Source organism: Calidris pugnax, unplaced genomic scaffold, assembly GCF_001431845.1.
Source record: "Calidris pugnax isolate Ruff unplaced genomic scaffold, ASM143184v1 scaffold262, whole genome shotgun sequence".
Taxonomy (NCBI): domain Eukaryota; kingdom Metazoa; phylum Chordata; class Aves; order Charadriiformes; family Scolopacidae; genus Calidris; species Calidris pugnax.
This window is the reverse complement of record NW_015091043.1, coordinates 362543-381403: the sequence shown is the minus strand read 5'-3', so window position 1 is coordinate 381403 and position 18861 is coordinate 362543. Positions and strand designations below refer to the sequence as shown.

General features: G+C 44.2%; 1 protein-coding gene across 7 annotated transcripts in view; it reads right to left on the bottom strand.

The window, feature by feature from the left end:
• Positions 1-18861, bottom strand: part of LOC106896420 (A-kinase anchor protein 2) — a 277094-nt gene that overhangs the window by 22742 nt on the left and 235491 nt on the right. For all 7 annotated transcript variants that reach the window (XM_014956402.1, XM_014956401.1, XM_014956403.1 and 4 more), the window contains one exon: positions 820-3211. In XM_014956402.1, coding sequence (XP_014811888.1) covers positions 820-3211 — 2392 coding nt within the window. The remainder of the gene's footprint in view (positions 1-819; positions 3212-18861) is intronic.

The following is an 18861-nucleotide window of genomic DNA, read 5'->3' as shown; positions in this document are numbered from 1 at the left end:
TATATTTAGAAGGCATGAATGCTTGACTTTGTTTTTTGAAAAAGGGAAGGAGAAGAGTGGTATGTTGTAACTGCTGTGAATGCCACCGCAAGGACCCAGAAGCTGATTAGTCAGAGGAGGACTTCTACTGAATCTATTAAACATTTCATTTGGGACGCCTGTTTAATTCAGTGGTAAATGACACCAGCTGAAATACATAGCAACTCACAGATGTGGAGATCTTTTTACCAGACAAACTCCTAAGATGACCAAGAAATACCTGAAAACAGAAAGCAAAACACACACACGAAGAAATCTGATGCAGAACTCCAAAACCTGTAATTCCCCACTACCACTGCACTTCCTTCATCACGTGCAAGAAAACAGAAAGCCTGTTAAAAATGCTATGTATGTTTGTCTTCCAAACAGCCACAGAGCTGCAAAAAACCTGCTGCCGTTCCCTCCTTGTGATGATCCTAAATTTCAGTGGGTGGTCTGGGCAGCACAGCAATAGACACGTCACATTACAACGTGGGATGGATGGGGATGAATAAAGGGATGAATAAGGCACAGGGTTTCTTAATGATGACCAGCAGGGTATGTAAGTTACTTCTGCACTACATCTACTTCTGCACTACAAAAACATCCTCAGGCATGCTCACAGAAAGCAAGCTGGATTGTTCCATGCCCTCCTCCTGCCTGCTGTTTCCAGACAGATGAAGTCATGACAACCCTGCCGCCCCCTGCAAAATGATGTATTCACTCAAAAATGAGATAAACCCAAATCTAACCCGACCAACAGTCACATTTCACTTCCACTCTGATGCTTTGGGCTCTTACCTGGTGCGGTTTTGTAAGACACGGTTCTGGTGGGCATGGGTGGTGCGCTCTTCACAACAGGGCTCGATGCCACCTGCAGACCTTGGCGCTGCCTCTTCAGCTCCTCCTCTCGCTCCTGGGCAGCTCTGATCTCTTCTTCTATCATCGACAAAGTCCGCTGCTTCCTTGACCGTAACTTGAAAGGGCCCACGGTCACTTCAGGCTCCTGCGTGGCCAGGATGGAGGCGGTGCTCCTCAACTCAGCTGCCTCTGAGTACTTGCTGAAATAGCTGACTTCATGCCTGTTTTCCTCCACAAGGAATGGCTGGCTGGCTGAGTACACAGGTGACTGCTGCGAACTCTTCCCTTCCCTGAGTCCTGAGTCGTCTTCTTTTGAAGTCTTTGGTATGGTGTCCCTTTTTTCTTGAACTGGTGATGACACCTGGGGTGGCGCGAACATTGGGTTCTGCTGCTCCTTGGAGGCTGGAGCTGGCCTGGTGGTGGCTGGCTGCTCTTTGACTGAGATCTCCTTCCCTGATGGGGTTTCTTCTTCCTTGCAGTTTGCCTTATCTGCCTGCTCGGCTATGGCTTGTTGGATGGCGTTTTGAACCAGCAGGCCAGCGTGGTACTCCAGCTGGTCATCAATCAGCATGGAGTCTGCCATGGCTGAGGAGAGAGAGTCACAGCCCAGGTCGCTGAACGACTTGGAGATGCCTTCGCCCCTGCACTCTGCTGGAGTGTCGGCCTGTGGGGTCTGTGGCAGGGAGAAATCAGCCAGCGAGCTTTCCTGCAGGGCGCTCATGGTCTCATTGGAGGCACCACTGTCGCTGATGTTATCCATGCTGAAGTCATTGGAAAGGGTCTCCAGGACAGTGGTATCCTGAGACCTGACAGACAAGTCATCCAAACCAGAATCAAGCTCCTCTGGAGGGGAAGAAGCGCTGGCTGACTTTGGGAGCTGGTCTAGCACACCCTGTCCATCATCCTTCACCACTGTGAAGATGGCTTTTGCACTCATGAATTCTCCATCCTCTGCCCACAGTTTTGAGCCCTGTCCAGCTCGGGGGCTATCACTGCACCGTAACTCTCTTACTGGGTCAGCAGTGGTAGTCTGAGCACTTGTATCATCTTCTGAGCTACAGGAGACCTTCTGTGCTTTGACAACAGTGGCATTGTTACCCTCAAGCTGTCCTGTTTGCCCACACACTGAAACGGGTCTTGTCACAGAGGACAGTGGCCTGTCTACATTTGGAGAATTGAGGCTTTTGTAGAAGGGTTTGATGGAGAACATTTTGGGTGTTCCTGACCGCCTCGGTGGGGCCTGACCCTGAGATGGACCTGAATGCTCCATCAGCTGGAATTGCTTTCTGGCAGCTGAGAAGTCAATCTGCTCTGTGACAATATCCTCTTTCTTGACATTGACCGGCTCTGGTGGCACAAAGGAGTAGCTGATCTGTTTGGGGGATGTTGGTGTTGCACCCTGCTGCTGCTGTCTCTCCTTGCGCTCCTTGTACTTCTTGTGGGACTCCAGGTGCTCTTCATCCAGTTGATCCTCCAGGGTCTTCTCCTGGGGAGGGTTCCACCATTTGGCGGCAATGTTGGGGTTTTTCTTGACAGCCTGGCTTTTAATGAGTTCCCTTCTTTCCTTTTCAAGTTCCATCATTTCCTCTGATGGTCTCACTTTGCGAACCCTGTATTTTTCCTTCTCTTCCTCATCTTCAAAGAGCTTTGAGGGCTTTTTGTCTTCGTGGAAGGCTCGTAGTTCAAACTTAGCCTCTTTCTTAAGGGTTGTAAGAGTTGTTTCTCCATCCTTAGAGCTTCTTCTAGAACTGTTTGAAGAAGTGGGACTTCCTGGCACCTTCAGACTTTCCCTAGTGTCTTCCTTCAGTCCACCCAAGGAATGGCCATTAGATTTCAGGTTCTCATCTGTTATGCTACCCTCACGTGGTTCAACAACCAAGGGTGCCTGCTTGTTGGCTACATCTTCTTCCTGTTCGCTGGGTACTGAATCATTATTGACATTAACAGATGCTCCTGAGCTGTCCATAATGGAGACTGCACTTGGTTCAGGGGACGATGTCCCATTAAAGGTATTATCTGTAGCGGAATCACAGCAATTTGCCTCCAGCACTTCATCTAGGTATCTGATCTCTTTAGCAACTTCACTGTCTAGAGATTCATGCCTGTCCTTAAGTCCATTGTGGCTGGCAGCAGGGGAAAAGAAGTGGGTTGGATTGTCTATGGGATGTGGTGAAGCCACTGTGGTGATGCTTTTATGTTCAGAAACTGGAACTTCAATTTCCATTTTCTCTTCCTTTGTAGCAAGCACAGTAGCTGGCTCCAAGAAATTGGCACAGTTTTGGTCTCTGTTTTTTCTCAACCTGATGTCATCCTCAGGGATTCTGGAAGATTTCTAAAATAAAAGAGAACAAAACTATAATGAAGTCCTCAAAAGCAACATTTCATTTTATGCAGAGTAAACACCACCTGGAAAGCAAATCTTAGTACTTCTTAAATTTGAGATTAAAGAAGCCCCTCAGCGTGGGAAGGCAAGACAAATCATTAACACAAAAAGCAGAGTTACCTTACCATAAGCTGGACAAGGTACTAAAACAACTAAATTTCCTTTAAGTATCTCCCTCCTGCTTACCATCCTCACTTTGCCATTATTTCATGTCTGTGTCCTGGTTTGCCACTAAAAATGAGCTTTGGATTTCCAGGTTATTAATGGCTTGGCAGTTTAGATTCTTCAATGGTTTGCACATGCAAGCACACGACACCTATCATCTTGGTATCTTAAAAATGCTTTCCACAGTTAAAGAAAATCTCATAATGCTTCTACAGATGAAAAGTACTACTGCCCCTGTTTTGCAGAAAACAGATGCTAACATGCAGGAAGAGTAGGCGATTCTTCCCAAGTTAGGAAAATGACATGGCAACAGCAGGAAATCATTTCTCAGTGGATCACTCCTGGTCAACAAACACAGGGTAGAATTACGTGGTGCTGGAAAGACATGGGGTCTTTCTCCAGCCCACACGGAAACCCACACACGACTGGACCTGGGAGACAGGAAGCATTCGCAACTCCCACGGCATCAAGACCACCACAAGGAGCATGACAAGGACCAGAGTCATGGTCTCCTCCCTCCCACTGCTTTGATCTGAGCTGCAGATGCTCTGGATTCATATTTCTCCCTTACGTGCTGCCTCTGCTCTCATAGAGGGTATTCAAGGAAACGCTATTTACATTCTGCTACGGGCAGATTTTACCCATCAAGCAGCTTACTGGACTTCCTGTGAGTAAAGTCTGAAGGAACTTTTGATTAAGCTGGTAAAAAGTTAATGACTTTCTCAATATAAGTCTCTACTGCTTACAGGCAAAAAAAGGAAACACCAAAAGAAAAGAAGAGGGCATTTTCATCATTATTCTTTAAAAAGAACTTGCTAACTCTTGTTAACTCCTCATAATGCCCAAAAACCAGAAGTGAGACATCTATTCACTTTGACTAGCGTTTTAAAACAGAAACTTGGTATCTGAGGTCTCTGTCTCCCTTTCCAGATGTGTTTCTATATAGTACAGCTGCTGAGGCATGGGCTTGGGAAGCACAAGGCACTGATCACACCCCTGTGGCCACCCGACAAGGGCACCCTTGTCTGCTAGTCACCCCCTGCCCTTGCTGTCCCTTATCCTGCCTGCTGTTAATACACACGACAGCAAAAGATGATCAGCCAGGAGCTCAACGGCACTTACCAGTGACCTGAACAGTCACAGTGTCTCTGGGTTTATACAGGCAGCAAATAAACATGTGGCACACCTTAGGGAATTAGAGCTAGCCAGCCAGAAGAGCTCTCTTTCTAAAAGCACTTTGAAAGAGTTTTCTACCTAATTGTGTAGTTGTACAGAATTGAATCACGGAATCACGGAATTGTCAGAGTTGGAAGGGACCTCTAGAGATCATCTGGTCCAACTCCCCTGCTAAAGCAGGGTTGCCCAGAGCACATTACTCAGGACTGCATCCAGGTGGGTTTGAAGATCTCCAGAGAAGGGGACTCCACGACCTCCCTGGGCAGCCTGTTCCAGGGCTCTGTCACCCTCACTGTAAAGAAGTTTTTTCTCATATTTGAATGGAACTTCCTATGTTCTAGCTTGAGCCCGTTGCCCCTTGTCCTATTGCTGGAAACTGAAAAGAGTCTGGCTCCAACATCCTTCAACTCACCCTTTAGATACTTATAAACATAAATAAGGTCTCCCCTCAGTTTTCGCTTGTCCAGGCTAAAGGGTCCCAGCTCCTTGAGCCTTTCCTTGTAAGGGAGGTGTTCCATTGAAGACAATGCTGACTTCAGCCCCTACATATTTTCTTCTTAATTGTGTTTAACATCAGGAAAAACCTTTAAAAACAATCTGCTTTTGTCTATATGTAAACTTGACATACTTCACTGGTTCTACTTGCACTTTGCTTTCTGTTGAACCAAGAAATTGTTCAGCTTAAGTTTCTAGCAGTGCTTTTCTTAAAGCGTATTGCATTTTTCACCATTTAGATATCCAGATGAGGCCAGTTTCTTCTCTAGTCATCTTAAAAATATATTCAAGAAATCAGATGTTCCGCAAACAAATACAGAATAACCGGTATAAAAAGTCCTTACTTTTTTGAGTGGGAACAGCTGGAATGAAAGAATAAACTTTCTTTTAACATGGAAGGGCAAGAATTGCTCTTGGTTTGCCTGCAGAGCCCCAGGTACCATGACACAACAGGTACTCGGGTGACAGGACAAAGACTTGCTGGTGCAAAATGGGGGATGTTGCTGCCTGGAGCAGTCTGTGCAGAGGGATGCAGGTGTCAGCACAGGACTGCTGGCCGTCTCCTCTCCTTTCACACAAACCATGAGCAAGCCATCATGCTCCTGCTAATATTTGCTTCTAATCAGACAGATCAAAGCCACTAGTGACATTGGCAGCTAACTACATGTCCTCTGTATCCACATGAAAATATGTTCAATGGATGCAGAAAGTCAGGTAATGAAGCTGTACACCCCAGCCACTGAAACCCACTTCCCTGCAGAGCCAAACCAGAGGTGAAGGGCCCCCCAGTCCTGTGCTTCGAGTGCCCCCACGCCATGGACCTAGGAATATGCTCCTGATGGCCCCAGAGACCCCATTCACTACAACAAGTCTACTTCCATCACTGCTTTAATATATGAAACATTTCAGATCTTACCACGTTTGGGTATTCAAGTTAGGGAACAGAACCACCGGCACAGTATTTTACCAATTTCTTAACGAGTAAGAGCCCATCCTCTCATCATATCTGCAATCCACAGCTCAAAATTAAGGCACATACACGTAACTGTCTAATCAGGGCACGCATTTATGACAGTGTGTAATTCTGAATGTGCATGTGTCTGTGCAATTAGTCATGTGCACATGTCATTATATAGTAAGACAGACAATTATGCAGTAAAAGCTATGAGGAAACATTGCTACTTATGGGAGGGAACCTTTCTTTGCTGGGGATTAGCAACCGAGTAAGGAGGAGGGCTCCCAGCAGGGCAAAGAAACCAGGGAGGAACGCTAGAGGAGGAAAAAAATATGATTAAAAAAACCATCCAGTTTTCCCCTCAACCCATTCTGGCAGAATCTGGGGACAATATTGTGAGGTCATGGCAATAAAAGTATGCTCCAGACACTCCTGTGAGGAGCAAAAGTCAACCTACTAATGAATTACCCAAAGAAGGTAACGGTGAAGATCATAAGGATGGAAGCAGCTGACAAAAGGAAGCTTTTCAAGACAAGTCCAGGCCACCGAGCCTGTCCAGGTGAACTGGATGACTCTGGGAAAATGGCACACGTTGGGTGGGAGGAGGCTTGGAGGAGGAGGGTGGTGGGATGCACACAGACCCCCTGCCTCAGCTGTTTGGCAGAAGGAGGCGAGCCTGCCAGGGGGCTGCTTTTGCTCCTGGGCGATAAGTATGTACCAACAGCTTTGTATTTGCCACCTACAGGGAGGAGGCTTTTCAAAGCCTGCACCATCACAAAGGCCTGTAAATGGGAAAAGGGCTGCATTCAACCCTAATTGTAGTCAGCAATACACAGCGTTCACAGTGATTCCCATACACTGCTCATCTAGACCGGGATTTTCCAGAAGTTACTGTTACATTTACATAGTTTCTGAATGTGCATTCATTTCTGCTTAAGTCAAGATGCAACTGGGTAATTAGTGTCATTTTACAATGCTGCTGCACTTTAGTAAACTGCAGTTATTAGCAGCTTAGAGAATTATTAGCATATTTCCTCCTTGGTTGAATTCTTTATCTACAAAAGTGTAAGTGTTTGGGCAATCAACTCTTTTAGAAGGAAAAAATGTGGGTGTGCTACTAGCAAGACACAGCGAATGTACTGCCAGTGCCTTCCTTTGTTTGATGCAACAGAAAATGCAAAATGCGTATGACAACAAGTGGGAGGCAATTCTTCTGAGCCACATCGACATTCTTCTGAAGCAACAGTGTTGGGGGGCAGGGAGGGAGAGAGGAAAAGATTAAACAAAGTTTAAACATATTGTAAAAAATCTAAAACACAGATTCCTCACTGTGGGCTTCTACCAGTTACTCCAGCCAAGTTTCAGGGCAGCTTTTGGTGCTGTTGGTCTCCTGGCGTCATTAGTATTGTTGACTTTCCATTTCTTCAAATTTCATTTTCCCTTTGGAGATGTCCTGCACTGGACCTGCTTCTCCTCCCGCTGCCTGACCACTGGGCCAGTGCTTTGTTCTACCTCTTTCCCTCTGCTCTTGGATCTGACTCTGGGCTCTACCACGCCTTTAGTAGTTGCAATACAATAGCATAACTTAAAATCACATTTGTGTACAGTTGACTCACTAATCCACAACTCCCTGCTGATGTCAATCATCTTCCCCCTCTTCACTTACTGTCTTGGCCTGCCTCTCCTGTGTCTGTTTGCAAAGGAGAGGGAACCAAATGATGGATTTGCTAGGGGGCTGAGTCTGGCAAACCTTCAAGAGAGAGGCTGCTTTCATTCAGCTCATCCTTTTGAAGAACGCAGTCACCATCTGCATCACAGATGGAGCCAGTCCCAAGCACTGTGAAGATACAGAAGTCATCTGCACCTCTGTGCTTCCAGATGGCCACCCTCTCCAGCAAGAAAACCCCTAGCCAACACAGGTATTGCTCCACTTTTGCTAGCAACAGCAAGTATTTCTTTAGAGAAGTCACTGTCTGTAGAAGAATTCAATGACACAGAAGTGTTGCAATTCCTAACGAGCACAAAAAGCAAAAGCAGAACCACACAAGGTGTTAATATGCATCCCTCACAGCTCATCCTCACTACCACACAGCGGGTGCTCAGAAAGGTGGCCACCATCCCACCCCATCCCAGATGGGAAGGACAGCCCCAACCATCTTATGTTGGCTGGTGTGCCTCCCATGGCAGTTGCCACCCCATCCACCTCCAAAAATATGGTGATCCTCCTCATCGCTGGAGGAACAAGACTGCTCCAGGTGAGAGCCCCTGCAGAAAGCAGGCTGCGTAAATGTGCCACACACCTTGCGTTTTAAAAATTTCCTGTTCTGGTGAGCTCAGAGAAAGCAGCAGCAGAGAAAAACTCTTCAGAAAGATCCTGGAACTGGAGAAGAAAAGGGATGCAGCTGATGATGGAGGGCTCAAAGAAAGGAAGTGGATTTCTACTCACGCTATGTACAAGAATCATGTCTTTTCATTATAAAGCCAAAAAAAAAAAAAAGGCCCAAACTTTTTGCTTCTGTGTCAAAAGGTCTCATTTTTCCATACAATATTTTTATACTGACTGCTAAGGTTTTACAAATACTATGGAAAGTGTTGTCCAAAAAAAGATTTCCATTTTTCACTTAAAGAAATTGGATAAAATTCAAGTTTCAAAAAAAAAAAATATCCCCAAATCCTGCTGCCAAATTTTATTGAATTTAAGACGTCAGGCACATGCTGGCACTGTCTTGAATAGTTCCATTCATAATCCTACTTGCACACAAAATGCAAAACCTGCCTGTTCCTCTCACAGTGCAGTACACAGTGTCTTCAATACACACACGGAAACCATTTCTGATGACTAAAATGCTTCAGCATTGAGTGTCACAAGTGACAATCTCTGTGAGCAGCTCTCTGTGCTCTTCAGTCTGAGGTAGCCAGACAGTATAACAGGCAAATTTTCATTACAAAAAGTGGGTTTATTTCCTTCTAATCACTTCAGAAATCATGAGAGTACATTCTGAAAATCACTGCAACTTTATAGTACCTCCTGTAAGAAGCAGTGGGGGGCTCTTCTGGAATACAGATAGTGATAAGGGATGTGGGGTCACATTGCTCCAAATAAGTGGCTACTTGGAGACCTTGCTGGGTGACATCTTCCTGAGTGGTTTCCCATATGTCCTTTTTTTTTGGTTTGTTTTAGAGAAGAAGTAGTGATTGCATTCGCTCAGAAAGCATGTGAAAGACTTTGCAATTTTCTTTTTCATTCCAGCTGAGCTACAGGTTTCAGCTTTCCCATGTGATACAGTATAAAGCTCTTTTATCAAATCAAAGTCCAATCTTCTTTTGCTGCTGCAATAAATTAAGAATGGAGAAAAATATCTCAAAACTTATGAATACTTTAAGGAGGAGCATATACTTTATGGTAGGATATTTTAATGATGAACAAATAATGAATGAAAGCGTGTTTTTCCAAACATGTCTCTATGGATCCAGTATTTTCAAAAACAAGCAGCTGAAGTTTTTCCTGGGGAAGCCAGGACCCAGCTTTGGAATAATCCTAACTGCCAATGAGTCCAAAGTATATACATTGAAAGCATCTTCTACAGGTAGGAAGCTACCCAATCCTTTATGCCAGTTATTTTTTCTTGATCCCTAAAAATATAGATCTGGTCTCTCTGTGAAGAACTTGCAACCCTTATGACTGGATTTTGATTATTCCTACAAAGGCAAGAAAAACAGATATCTCCCTTCTTTAAATTAAATGCTTGTGCAGTTGTAAAAAACCAAGAACCCAGAAGGTTTACCACTTTTTAGTAAATCTTTTCATGCCTGAAAAGAACTGGTACAAGAACCTGCATTCAAAAGACCACCCTCTTGTTCTCTGCAATGTTGTCTTCTTGCAACATAGGTCAGCCTGAAAGTGCAACTGAATTAGAGCAGTAAATGCACGTGTAAGAAGGCATTTCATCCAGAAAAATGTAGGTTTTGACTCTCTTGTCACTCTCATGAGTCCAAATCCCACCTCTGATGCTCCTTTCACTTCCAAATTGATTTCTATCTCAAAAGAAAAAGGCACAATTAGGTATTAATTCTTCTGTTGCTCCACTGAGTTCCCCAGGACAGAATGACCAGGAGTGAGCGCACAAGAAATAAACCAATGCTGCAAAGAAGAGGCAGCACGATACTCAAGGTCAATATGAATGTATTAGCGTATTAATCAACCACAACACTACAGATGGTGAGTACTTTTTTAACCGTGTTGCACATTTTTCCTAAGGCTTACTTTTCCATGACTGGTCTCTAAAATCTGTCTTCGAATGCTTACAACAGCTGGGATATTTGATTTACAGAGCGTGTGGTGCTAAGTCACTTAAAACGGTAAATATGATCTCCTGAAGCAGTCTCCAGTGCTACCTGAGGAAGTGAAATGGTTTGCTGGAGGAAATGATGAGCACCACATCCAACTAGCATGTAAGGAGCGTTACACAATTAGCGAATTGTCCACTACCTGGCAGGGAGTACAAGGTATGATACGATCCTTAAGGAACAGAGGGAGAATTTCTTCCCCACAGCTGAAGGTCACAGGTGAGCTCCTGGTACCATGAACCGTTGCACCTGCAGAGTCTACTTGGCACAGGCTCCCCTCAGTGGGTGCTGGTGGATCTGAGATCAGGGCTCACGGCTCTGTTGTTAGCAGCCCTCTCTTCGTGTTCAGCCTCTGGTTTGATGTTAAGTGAAAGCGGAGAAATCCCCGTTGAATAAGGACAGAAAAAACGTTCAGCTTGAAAGGGTGCCCAATATAGATACCGAGATGAGCAGAACATGGCTTCTGAATGTATGCATGAAAAATCACAGGTTTCGCAAAATGCTGCCGTTGAAATCTTCCCAGCACACGTCGAGGATGGAACAATTGCTCTGGCAAAGCATGATCTAATCCCAGCAGGGAGGGGAAAGGACGCTAAACTAAGCCTTGCTTTTAATACTCTCTAACCCATCTAGATAATGTCAGCACAAGGAAAGGGTGACCTTTACGGTCACTTGCATAAAAAAACAATGAGACAAGGGGATTTCCAAAATTCCTTAGTCTTTTCATTAGGGGTGGGGGGTTCCTGTTCCATCTAAAGAACGGAGCTACATCCCTCTTCTGTAAATGCAAGATCTGGAGAAAAACACTGGCATATTAATCATTTTGGTGCATGAGAAAGGGACCTCCTGAGGAAGGAATTTGGGTTAGGCAGGGGCAGGAGGAAGGCAGTAAATGGAGACAAAAGGCCATGCAGTTCACTTGTTCTCCGAGCAGATTTAGGAGTGCTAGGAAAACTATTATAACACATTGGAGGAATAGAGATAAACCTGCCATAAGCACACAAGTAGGCTTTCTGAGATGTATTAGTATTAAAGTCTTCCGATGATACAGATTCTTTCACTGGCTGTTACAGTGCTGTAAATCTTTCATAAATGGCCTAAACTGCATTTTCTGAACAAAGATATATGTGATCCCTCTACACTGGAGCTTTTTCACCGCTTACTTTCAAGGGCAATATAGTAGGAACTGAATACTTTAACTGAAGCAAGCACCAACAAACCTTTGCAAACAAAGCCCAAAATAGATTATTTTTCACTTTCTTTGACTTACCACTTCAGAAACGCCAACTGCTGGAGATCATACTGCTTTTAACTATTTCCTAAAGCCTAATGAATACTTGCTGCACATTGAAAGGGCATGGCTGTTCAACATCTACTGGAATTTGACAGTAGAGATGCAGCAGAGAGGGCTAAAGGAACAAATGATGCTCAGAAATGTGAAAAAAGGCTAAACACCTATTTCTCTTTGAGAGCTGAAGAAGGTTAAGAATTATTTCTGATGCTTCGCCTCTATCAGTAGGACTCGTTACAGCTGCTCTCATCCATTAGATTAAGACCCATCACAGCAAAATCTCCTTAAACAAAGGGATGCCTAGGTAATCGTGCATGGTGCAGCGCGTCTCACCCAATGGTACCCTGCTCTGCCCGGAGCACAAAGAGCAGGACAGAGTTTATTTCACTGCAGGCAGTGAGCCCTGGGAGGGGTAGAATACCAGGGCCGAACAAACCAGCTGGCTTGAGCACTCTATGGGTTGCCTTCTTCACAGGTTTTTAAGGAAATTGGGTTGTTTTAAAGCAAAAGGGCCCTAAAACTCTCTATAAAGAGAGTGCATGCAGTGGCTTAAAAAGGTCTTGATTTATATTTAGCTTCACCCAAAATGTACTTCAGGCTGTTACCTCCAGACTCAGGCAAAAGCAGATGACTGGAACACTATCAAAGGAAACCTGAGAGGACATCAAGAAAGAGGAAATCTAGCCTAGTCCTAGCTCAAAAATCGCTTGAATTACCTAAGCGGCGAGGGGGAAAACGCGATGGTGATCAAAGGCTATAACTGAAGTCTCTGCCAATAGCTGCATTACGCACACAAGAGGGGAGAGAAGCCATCTCCAACACAAGAGGGGAGAGAAGCCACCTCCAACACGGGCCAGTCACACCACCTCTCCTGAGTCACGCTCTCCGGTGTCTCACCGCGCTCAGAGCCCGTCAGGAAACCACCATGGAAAATTGCCCTCACTCCAGCCCCCTCTTCCAGAAACACACCACGGCGAAACCAGCGTCTGGGCTACGAGCTAGAGGTTTTACACAGAAAAGCCAAAACCTTGTTTAACTCTAGAGGGCTGCAGTTTGCGGGGCTCCCCCTCGGAGGGCAGGCACATAATTTAACTTTCTGCATGGTGCTTATAGAAAAAACTCCCATTCAAAGACACACACCCACAAAATGAAAACCGCTACCGTCAAACAGTACATCCAACGTAGCCAAGATGATCAGGGGAATCTGACATACCATTTCAACAAACGCCCAGCAAATAAGTGATATTTAACAGAAAGAGAAGTCAGACTACAGGGTCTACAGAACTGTTTTGCTAGTGAAGAGGCTAAATGTGTACAGTCTCTAAAAAGGAGGATGTTGCTAAATTCTCCACATGCCATTGCTGTACCCAGGCTATAAATATGACCCACCATGTGAGTCAGGCATTGTGAGCAGTTAGCAACTTCATCTCAGCTTTGCTCGTAACACAAACTAAGCACTACAGTCATCTCACCATCTCCCGCAGGAGAATATTTCATTGAAAATGAGACTTGGACAGGATTTTTTTTTTTTCCTCATTCCTTATTTGGGAAAAAAGGCAGTTGAGAAATCCCGGGGAATAAGACGTTCCCTTTCAGCACCTACAACTTCCCGTCTCTCTGCCCCTGCTCTCCGCCGCGATTCCAACCAAAGACCCATTATTCCTTCTTTTCCTGCTGAAAAGCCACTGATTAAATGACCTACAGCACATCTGGACTACATTAGAATATTATTTGATTAAGGCATTCATCACTTGCTCTTTCAGCAAGTGGAGAATTAAGATAATGGTAAAGGAAAATAGTGTTAACTGAACTGGCTGTTCCAGCACAAACTGCTCTGCTTGAAAAATCCGATTGCTCCAGCCCCTCAGTTGTGGGTGGTTTTTTTTCCCTAATCACAGAAAAATGAAATAATCATTGGTTAATTCATTTAACGTTGCCAAGATCATTAACGCCATGTAAGCTATTACATTAAGGGTTGCTGTCATTAGTATTTCTCAGACAAGTTGCTGTTTGATAGGAAATGCTCGCTTGGAGGTGTTTCAAACAGCCATAAAAAGGCTCCCCATTAAACTCCTAGAGGCACCTCACATTCCTGTACAAACAGAAGTTAGACACATTCCAGGTCAAGTTGCTTTAGAAGAGAGGAGGAACAGACAAAAATGGCTTAACTAGATCTGCTCAAAAAGACTATTGTTTATTAGCCCATGGCACAAGCATAACTGAATTTTCAGCATTTGAAGTGACTGCATTAGGCTTCAGCTATGGAGTCTGTGAACGTAAAGACCAAAGCACAGGCTAAAAGGAAAGGTCATGTTGTCTTGGCTTTCACATACTTTACCCTAAAATATCCTTCCTCATTTCTCAGGAGCTAAAGAATGTGCTATCCTGGTGCACGCATGGAGGTATAAACTCTGTGTCACAGCGTGCATCAAATGCCATAGAAACCAGGAATGCTGTTGCTGCTAAATGTGACTGCTCACACCACTACACTTAATTTCCTTCACTGCTGAACGGCTCAAAGATGAAGCTGAACAGACACCCTTAAAGCCTCTTTATCAACCGAAGTTTGCTTTACAGTGTCAAGAAGAATAACACACTCGACTAGTGGGAAACATACCCCCCCAGAACAATTGAAGAATTCAGCTGAAAAGCTTTGCTAGTGCTGCCTGAACAATACAGACACTAAACACGTGGACAGTTATCACATGTACAGGATGTACAAACGTATGTTTTCTCCCTGGAACCAGCATCCTACTGTATTACACGCAAGAAGAAAGTTGTAAATTTCAGAAAGCTCTGCCTACCGTTGTTTATAAGGAACGGACTAGCCACAGAGCAACAAATTCCACAGCCTCACAGGGAAAAATGCTATTTTAAATACTCCTCCTGCTATCAAATGATAAAGGCTCAACGAACATTAAAAGTCACAGGTCAGAAATCTTAGCTTACCCTTTCACTCTGTGTTCCTGTAAACTCTGAAGCAAACCCAAAAAGTGTCGTTTTCCACAAGAGCCTTCACTTTTTTTTGGCTCGTTAAGTCAAATTCCTTCCCCAGTTCATTATAGGACTGTGATGTCATAGGCTGAGGGAGGGCTGGTTTTTTTTTTTTAAAAAAAGAGGCAGCCCACACCCTCAGCCCATTCACACAAAGAGGCTGTTTTAAGCGGAAAATGCCAGTTCATGCTACTCAAAAAGAGCATGACTTCACTTAACCTGTAAGGGAGCCACCTCCTTAGAGATCCCTTCAAAAGCATCATGTTGGCAACAGACCCAAAGACCTTCGGCAAGCATAAGCCGGGGTTTACTGTTTTTGGGGGGGGGTGGTGAAGGCACAACCCAACAACACAGCATGTGGCTGGCTTTGTACTAGAAAGCAGCAATTACAATAAGGGCTGCTGTGAAAGGCACAAGTTCCTAGCGTTAATTTGCAGTATTTTTTACCTACCAGGAAACAAACAAAAAAAAATAATAAAAGGATTAGCAATATTCTTTCCACAGGAGAGGCTTAGACATTAACTGGAGTGCTTAGGGCACCTTTGGTAACCTTCTGCTTCAGAAGACTCAAGTCAGGGCCTGAGTGGTCTCCAGCCTAAAGGAAATGTGTCAGCCACGTGGAAAACAGCTGAAGACAGGGAACGTTAAAAAAAAAAAAAAATTAGAAGGGAGGGTGACTGGGAAAAAAAAGCACAATGTTTTCTCCAGCACAGTACTTGTTCATTACCGCTGCCTGAGGGCTAGTGACATTTGAGTACCTCTGGATTAGGTTTCCTGGAGGCTTGGTAGTTTAAGCTAAAAACATGAGCTATGCTGACCAGGCATCCCCTGTGAAAGCTCTCTGGACTTTGGGTTAAAATGGCTTGAATTCAGTGTCACCTTATATGTATTGCTATAGATGTCATAGCTTAAATGTTAGATTAGCATATTTCACTCACCCAAAGAATTACATAAAATACTAATTCGCTTTCTTACTACTTCTAGGGCACCAGCAAAGGGAAGGCACAGTTACCCTCTACCAGCAATGATGAAAAAGAACAGCAGTGGTATTTTTGATGTGAGAACCCTTGAAAGCAGTGGTAGCTCACTTCATCTGATGCTTGACTACCTGCCTGAGCCATGTTAAATAAGGCAAGTCAGGCCTCTACAGTTTTAAAATGGGTAGGTAAGAAGCTCCTTGTCACCTGTTGAATGAATCCAGAATGAAAACATGTTTTTCACAGGAAAGAAAAGGAAAGACACTCAACATCCCAGACCTAAAATAGAACTAAGAGTGTTTTTGGTGTGCCTGAAGTGACAGGAAATACTGTGTGCTTTCGTATGCCACTTCTCATACCGTCTTGACAAGGGGCAGATATTGTGATACACAATTATAACTTTCCCCAACACTTCTCCTTGAATCATTCAAGAATTTTACACTATGATGAGGGATAAATACCTCGCAGAGAAATTAGATTCTGTGTTAAACTGTATGGATTTAAAGTGCAATCTCTATAGCTCCTTACTGATTAAATATGAAGTTCGAGTAGCCCTGCTCCACCTGTGGCCACTGAAGGAGCAGAAGGTCACAAGATATTTATCTTATGTACTCTCCCCGCCACAACCATCTAAAGCCCCAGATGCCCGGGAGGTCACTGGAGGACAGAGCTGTAACTGGAGCACTACCCAGGTGAGCAGGAGATGGTGCTCGGGACACTTGTTTGCTACAGACTCACAGGAATTGTCCACTCGACAAGCAAATACCCAATTTTCACTGAAATCTAAAAGAGTTGCACTAGAAAACAGTTTGGGTGTTGGTTTGTTTTTTTTTTTTAATCATCTTGTTTCTCGTATCAATTAGATTGTGGAAAGCAGGAACAACATCATGTCCTAGACATAATGGTATATTACAAGAATGAACTGGGCTGTTAGTAATGAAGATCTAGTGTACAGTACAGCAGTCTAGCTTAGGAGCAAAGGCAGCAGAAGGCACCCTGTTCTACCCTCTTCTCCTAGACATGCCCTCAAATAAGCAAACAACCTTTTTCCTCTCAGGAATTCAGACCCACTATTACTATCAACTTTAAGTAAGTTGATTTTTGGTTTTGGAGGTTTTTTTTTTTTACATTAAAGCATTAGTCCCTTCCAATAGTACTTTAAGTTTATTAAAAAATTTAATAAATTCTAGTACTCTTTGTTGAAATGAAAAGCTTGAATAGAAAGTTGAAATGACTGAGTGATCAAGAAACAAGTAAAAATGCCAGAAGTCTATTTCAGTGTGGTGAAAGAATGCTTTAAAATGATTCCTTTCAACTTCTTGAAATGCAAAGGTTCTTGACATGTCTGCATTTTAACCCACAACTCCTGCATGATGGTAAGCAGTAAGTCACTGGGCCCCAGCTTCTCTACATCTCGCCATACTGAAAGGCAGTAAGCGTACAAAGACTGAAATGGGGTGGAGAATCTGTATGAATATCACAGATCCACCGAACAACCAGCAACTGCTGTCTCCTGGAGACATCAAGGGCAGGATTATAAAAGCCAGAGCGATGCCCGCCTCAGAATCTGAGAAAAAAGGAGTGTTTCAAAGTGATGTACCTGTTTCGGCCTCTAATCTTCCAAATTTGCAGTAAAAATGGACATTAAAGACAAAGATGCCGGACTTTGCGGCTAAATCTGTGCATATGAAAAGTTAGTGCGAAGGAGGCAACTCCTATTTTTGGCTGCAGATCTGAAGAGCCTCAGGTCTGCAGCCAAATTTGTCTCTCAGAATGGCAGGTCATATGCAGCTTTAGTGCTGAATTAAAGTTACCAATGAGAAAGACTCAAACTGGCCACAAGACTACTTCTGTCTGTGCCAGCAGGCCACCTGTAAAAGCAGATGAGATGTGTAAGCAAGAGCCCAACCAGTCAAAAAAAAATATGTAGGTGCCGCCATGTCCTCTGCAAGGACCTTGTGACTTTGGGAAACTTCATTAATTCAAAGCGGCCCTCCTTTGTGAACCTTCAAGATATGTGATGAGGCACTGGATGCGGGCCATGAGCATTTCTGTGAGAAGCTGTCTCAGATTTTAGCTGCTGGTTGCAACTTGTGGTTATGGTTAAACAAAGCAGGGACCACGAACTCCTTAAAAATGTGGCAGAAAGAGAGATCTGCAGTGCTATACCTCGCGATGAAGCAGTAGCAGAACTACAGCGGTCACATAAACTCAAGCCCTTTCAGCTACCTCAGGACGCAGATGCTTCCCTATCAGCCCAAAGACCTTCACACGCTGGAGATAACTGCACCACTTGAACCACAGGGCCGTCACTACAGCCTGCTGTAAAGGGCTAATTCTAATCTTGAAACATGTGCTTGGAGGGAAAAGGAAAAAACAACAACAAAAAGAAGAGGTGCTGCTCTTTATGGAAAGTGTATGCAAGCTTAAGATAAACCAAACAAATCCTCTTGTGCATACCTTTCCTGTTCAAGGAATAAACACTGAGCCTGCCTGGCTTTCTGAGCCTGTCGGACTAGCACCCCTGTATGACCTAAATTCAAGACGTGCAATAGCAGAATTAAAAACAAATACCAGAAGTATTCCCTTACCTCCTTCTGTACCAACAGCCTTTTCACAGCACATATCTCATTATAAAAGTGTTATCTCTCTCCTCTGTATCACAGGAAAGTTGCCTGCAGATGAAGGAAGGTCTTATGGGACCAGAGCCACCATTTCAGCTCATTATCTTCAAACTATATTATCTCCACAGATCTCTCTGTCTGGGACTGTAAAAGGACAAGTGTCCCACAAGGCTGGCTGCTGGAAGCGAAACTGGTGCTTGAGCATGCAACTGCTAGAGTTTACTAAACATTTTAAGGATCCCCTTCTCGTTTCTAATACCTCCTCTACAAACCTACCCTATCAAGCCAGCAGAGAAATAAATATGGGTGGTGAACGTTGGAGGATGTCATGTGCAAGGCATCCAGAGTGAAACAACAAAGATACAGCAGATATAGTAAGGCTTTTAATGCCAGCCCTTGTCACTGGCTGGTTCAGTGACTTTTGGATTTTTAGTGAACCGCTCCATTCTTCAGCCTTCTCTCCAGGTAAAACATTTCTGACTTCTCCCAGTGACCCCACAGGGTGCATGGAGATGCAGGGAGCACAGGTTGGGAGAGGGGGGGACTGTTTTCTGTGCAGGTGCCCATCTGCCCAT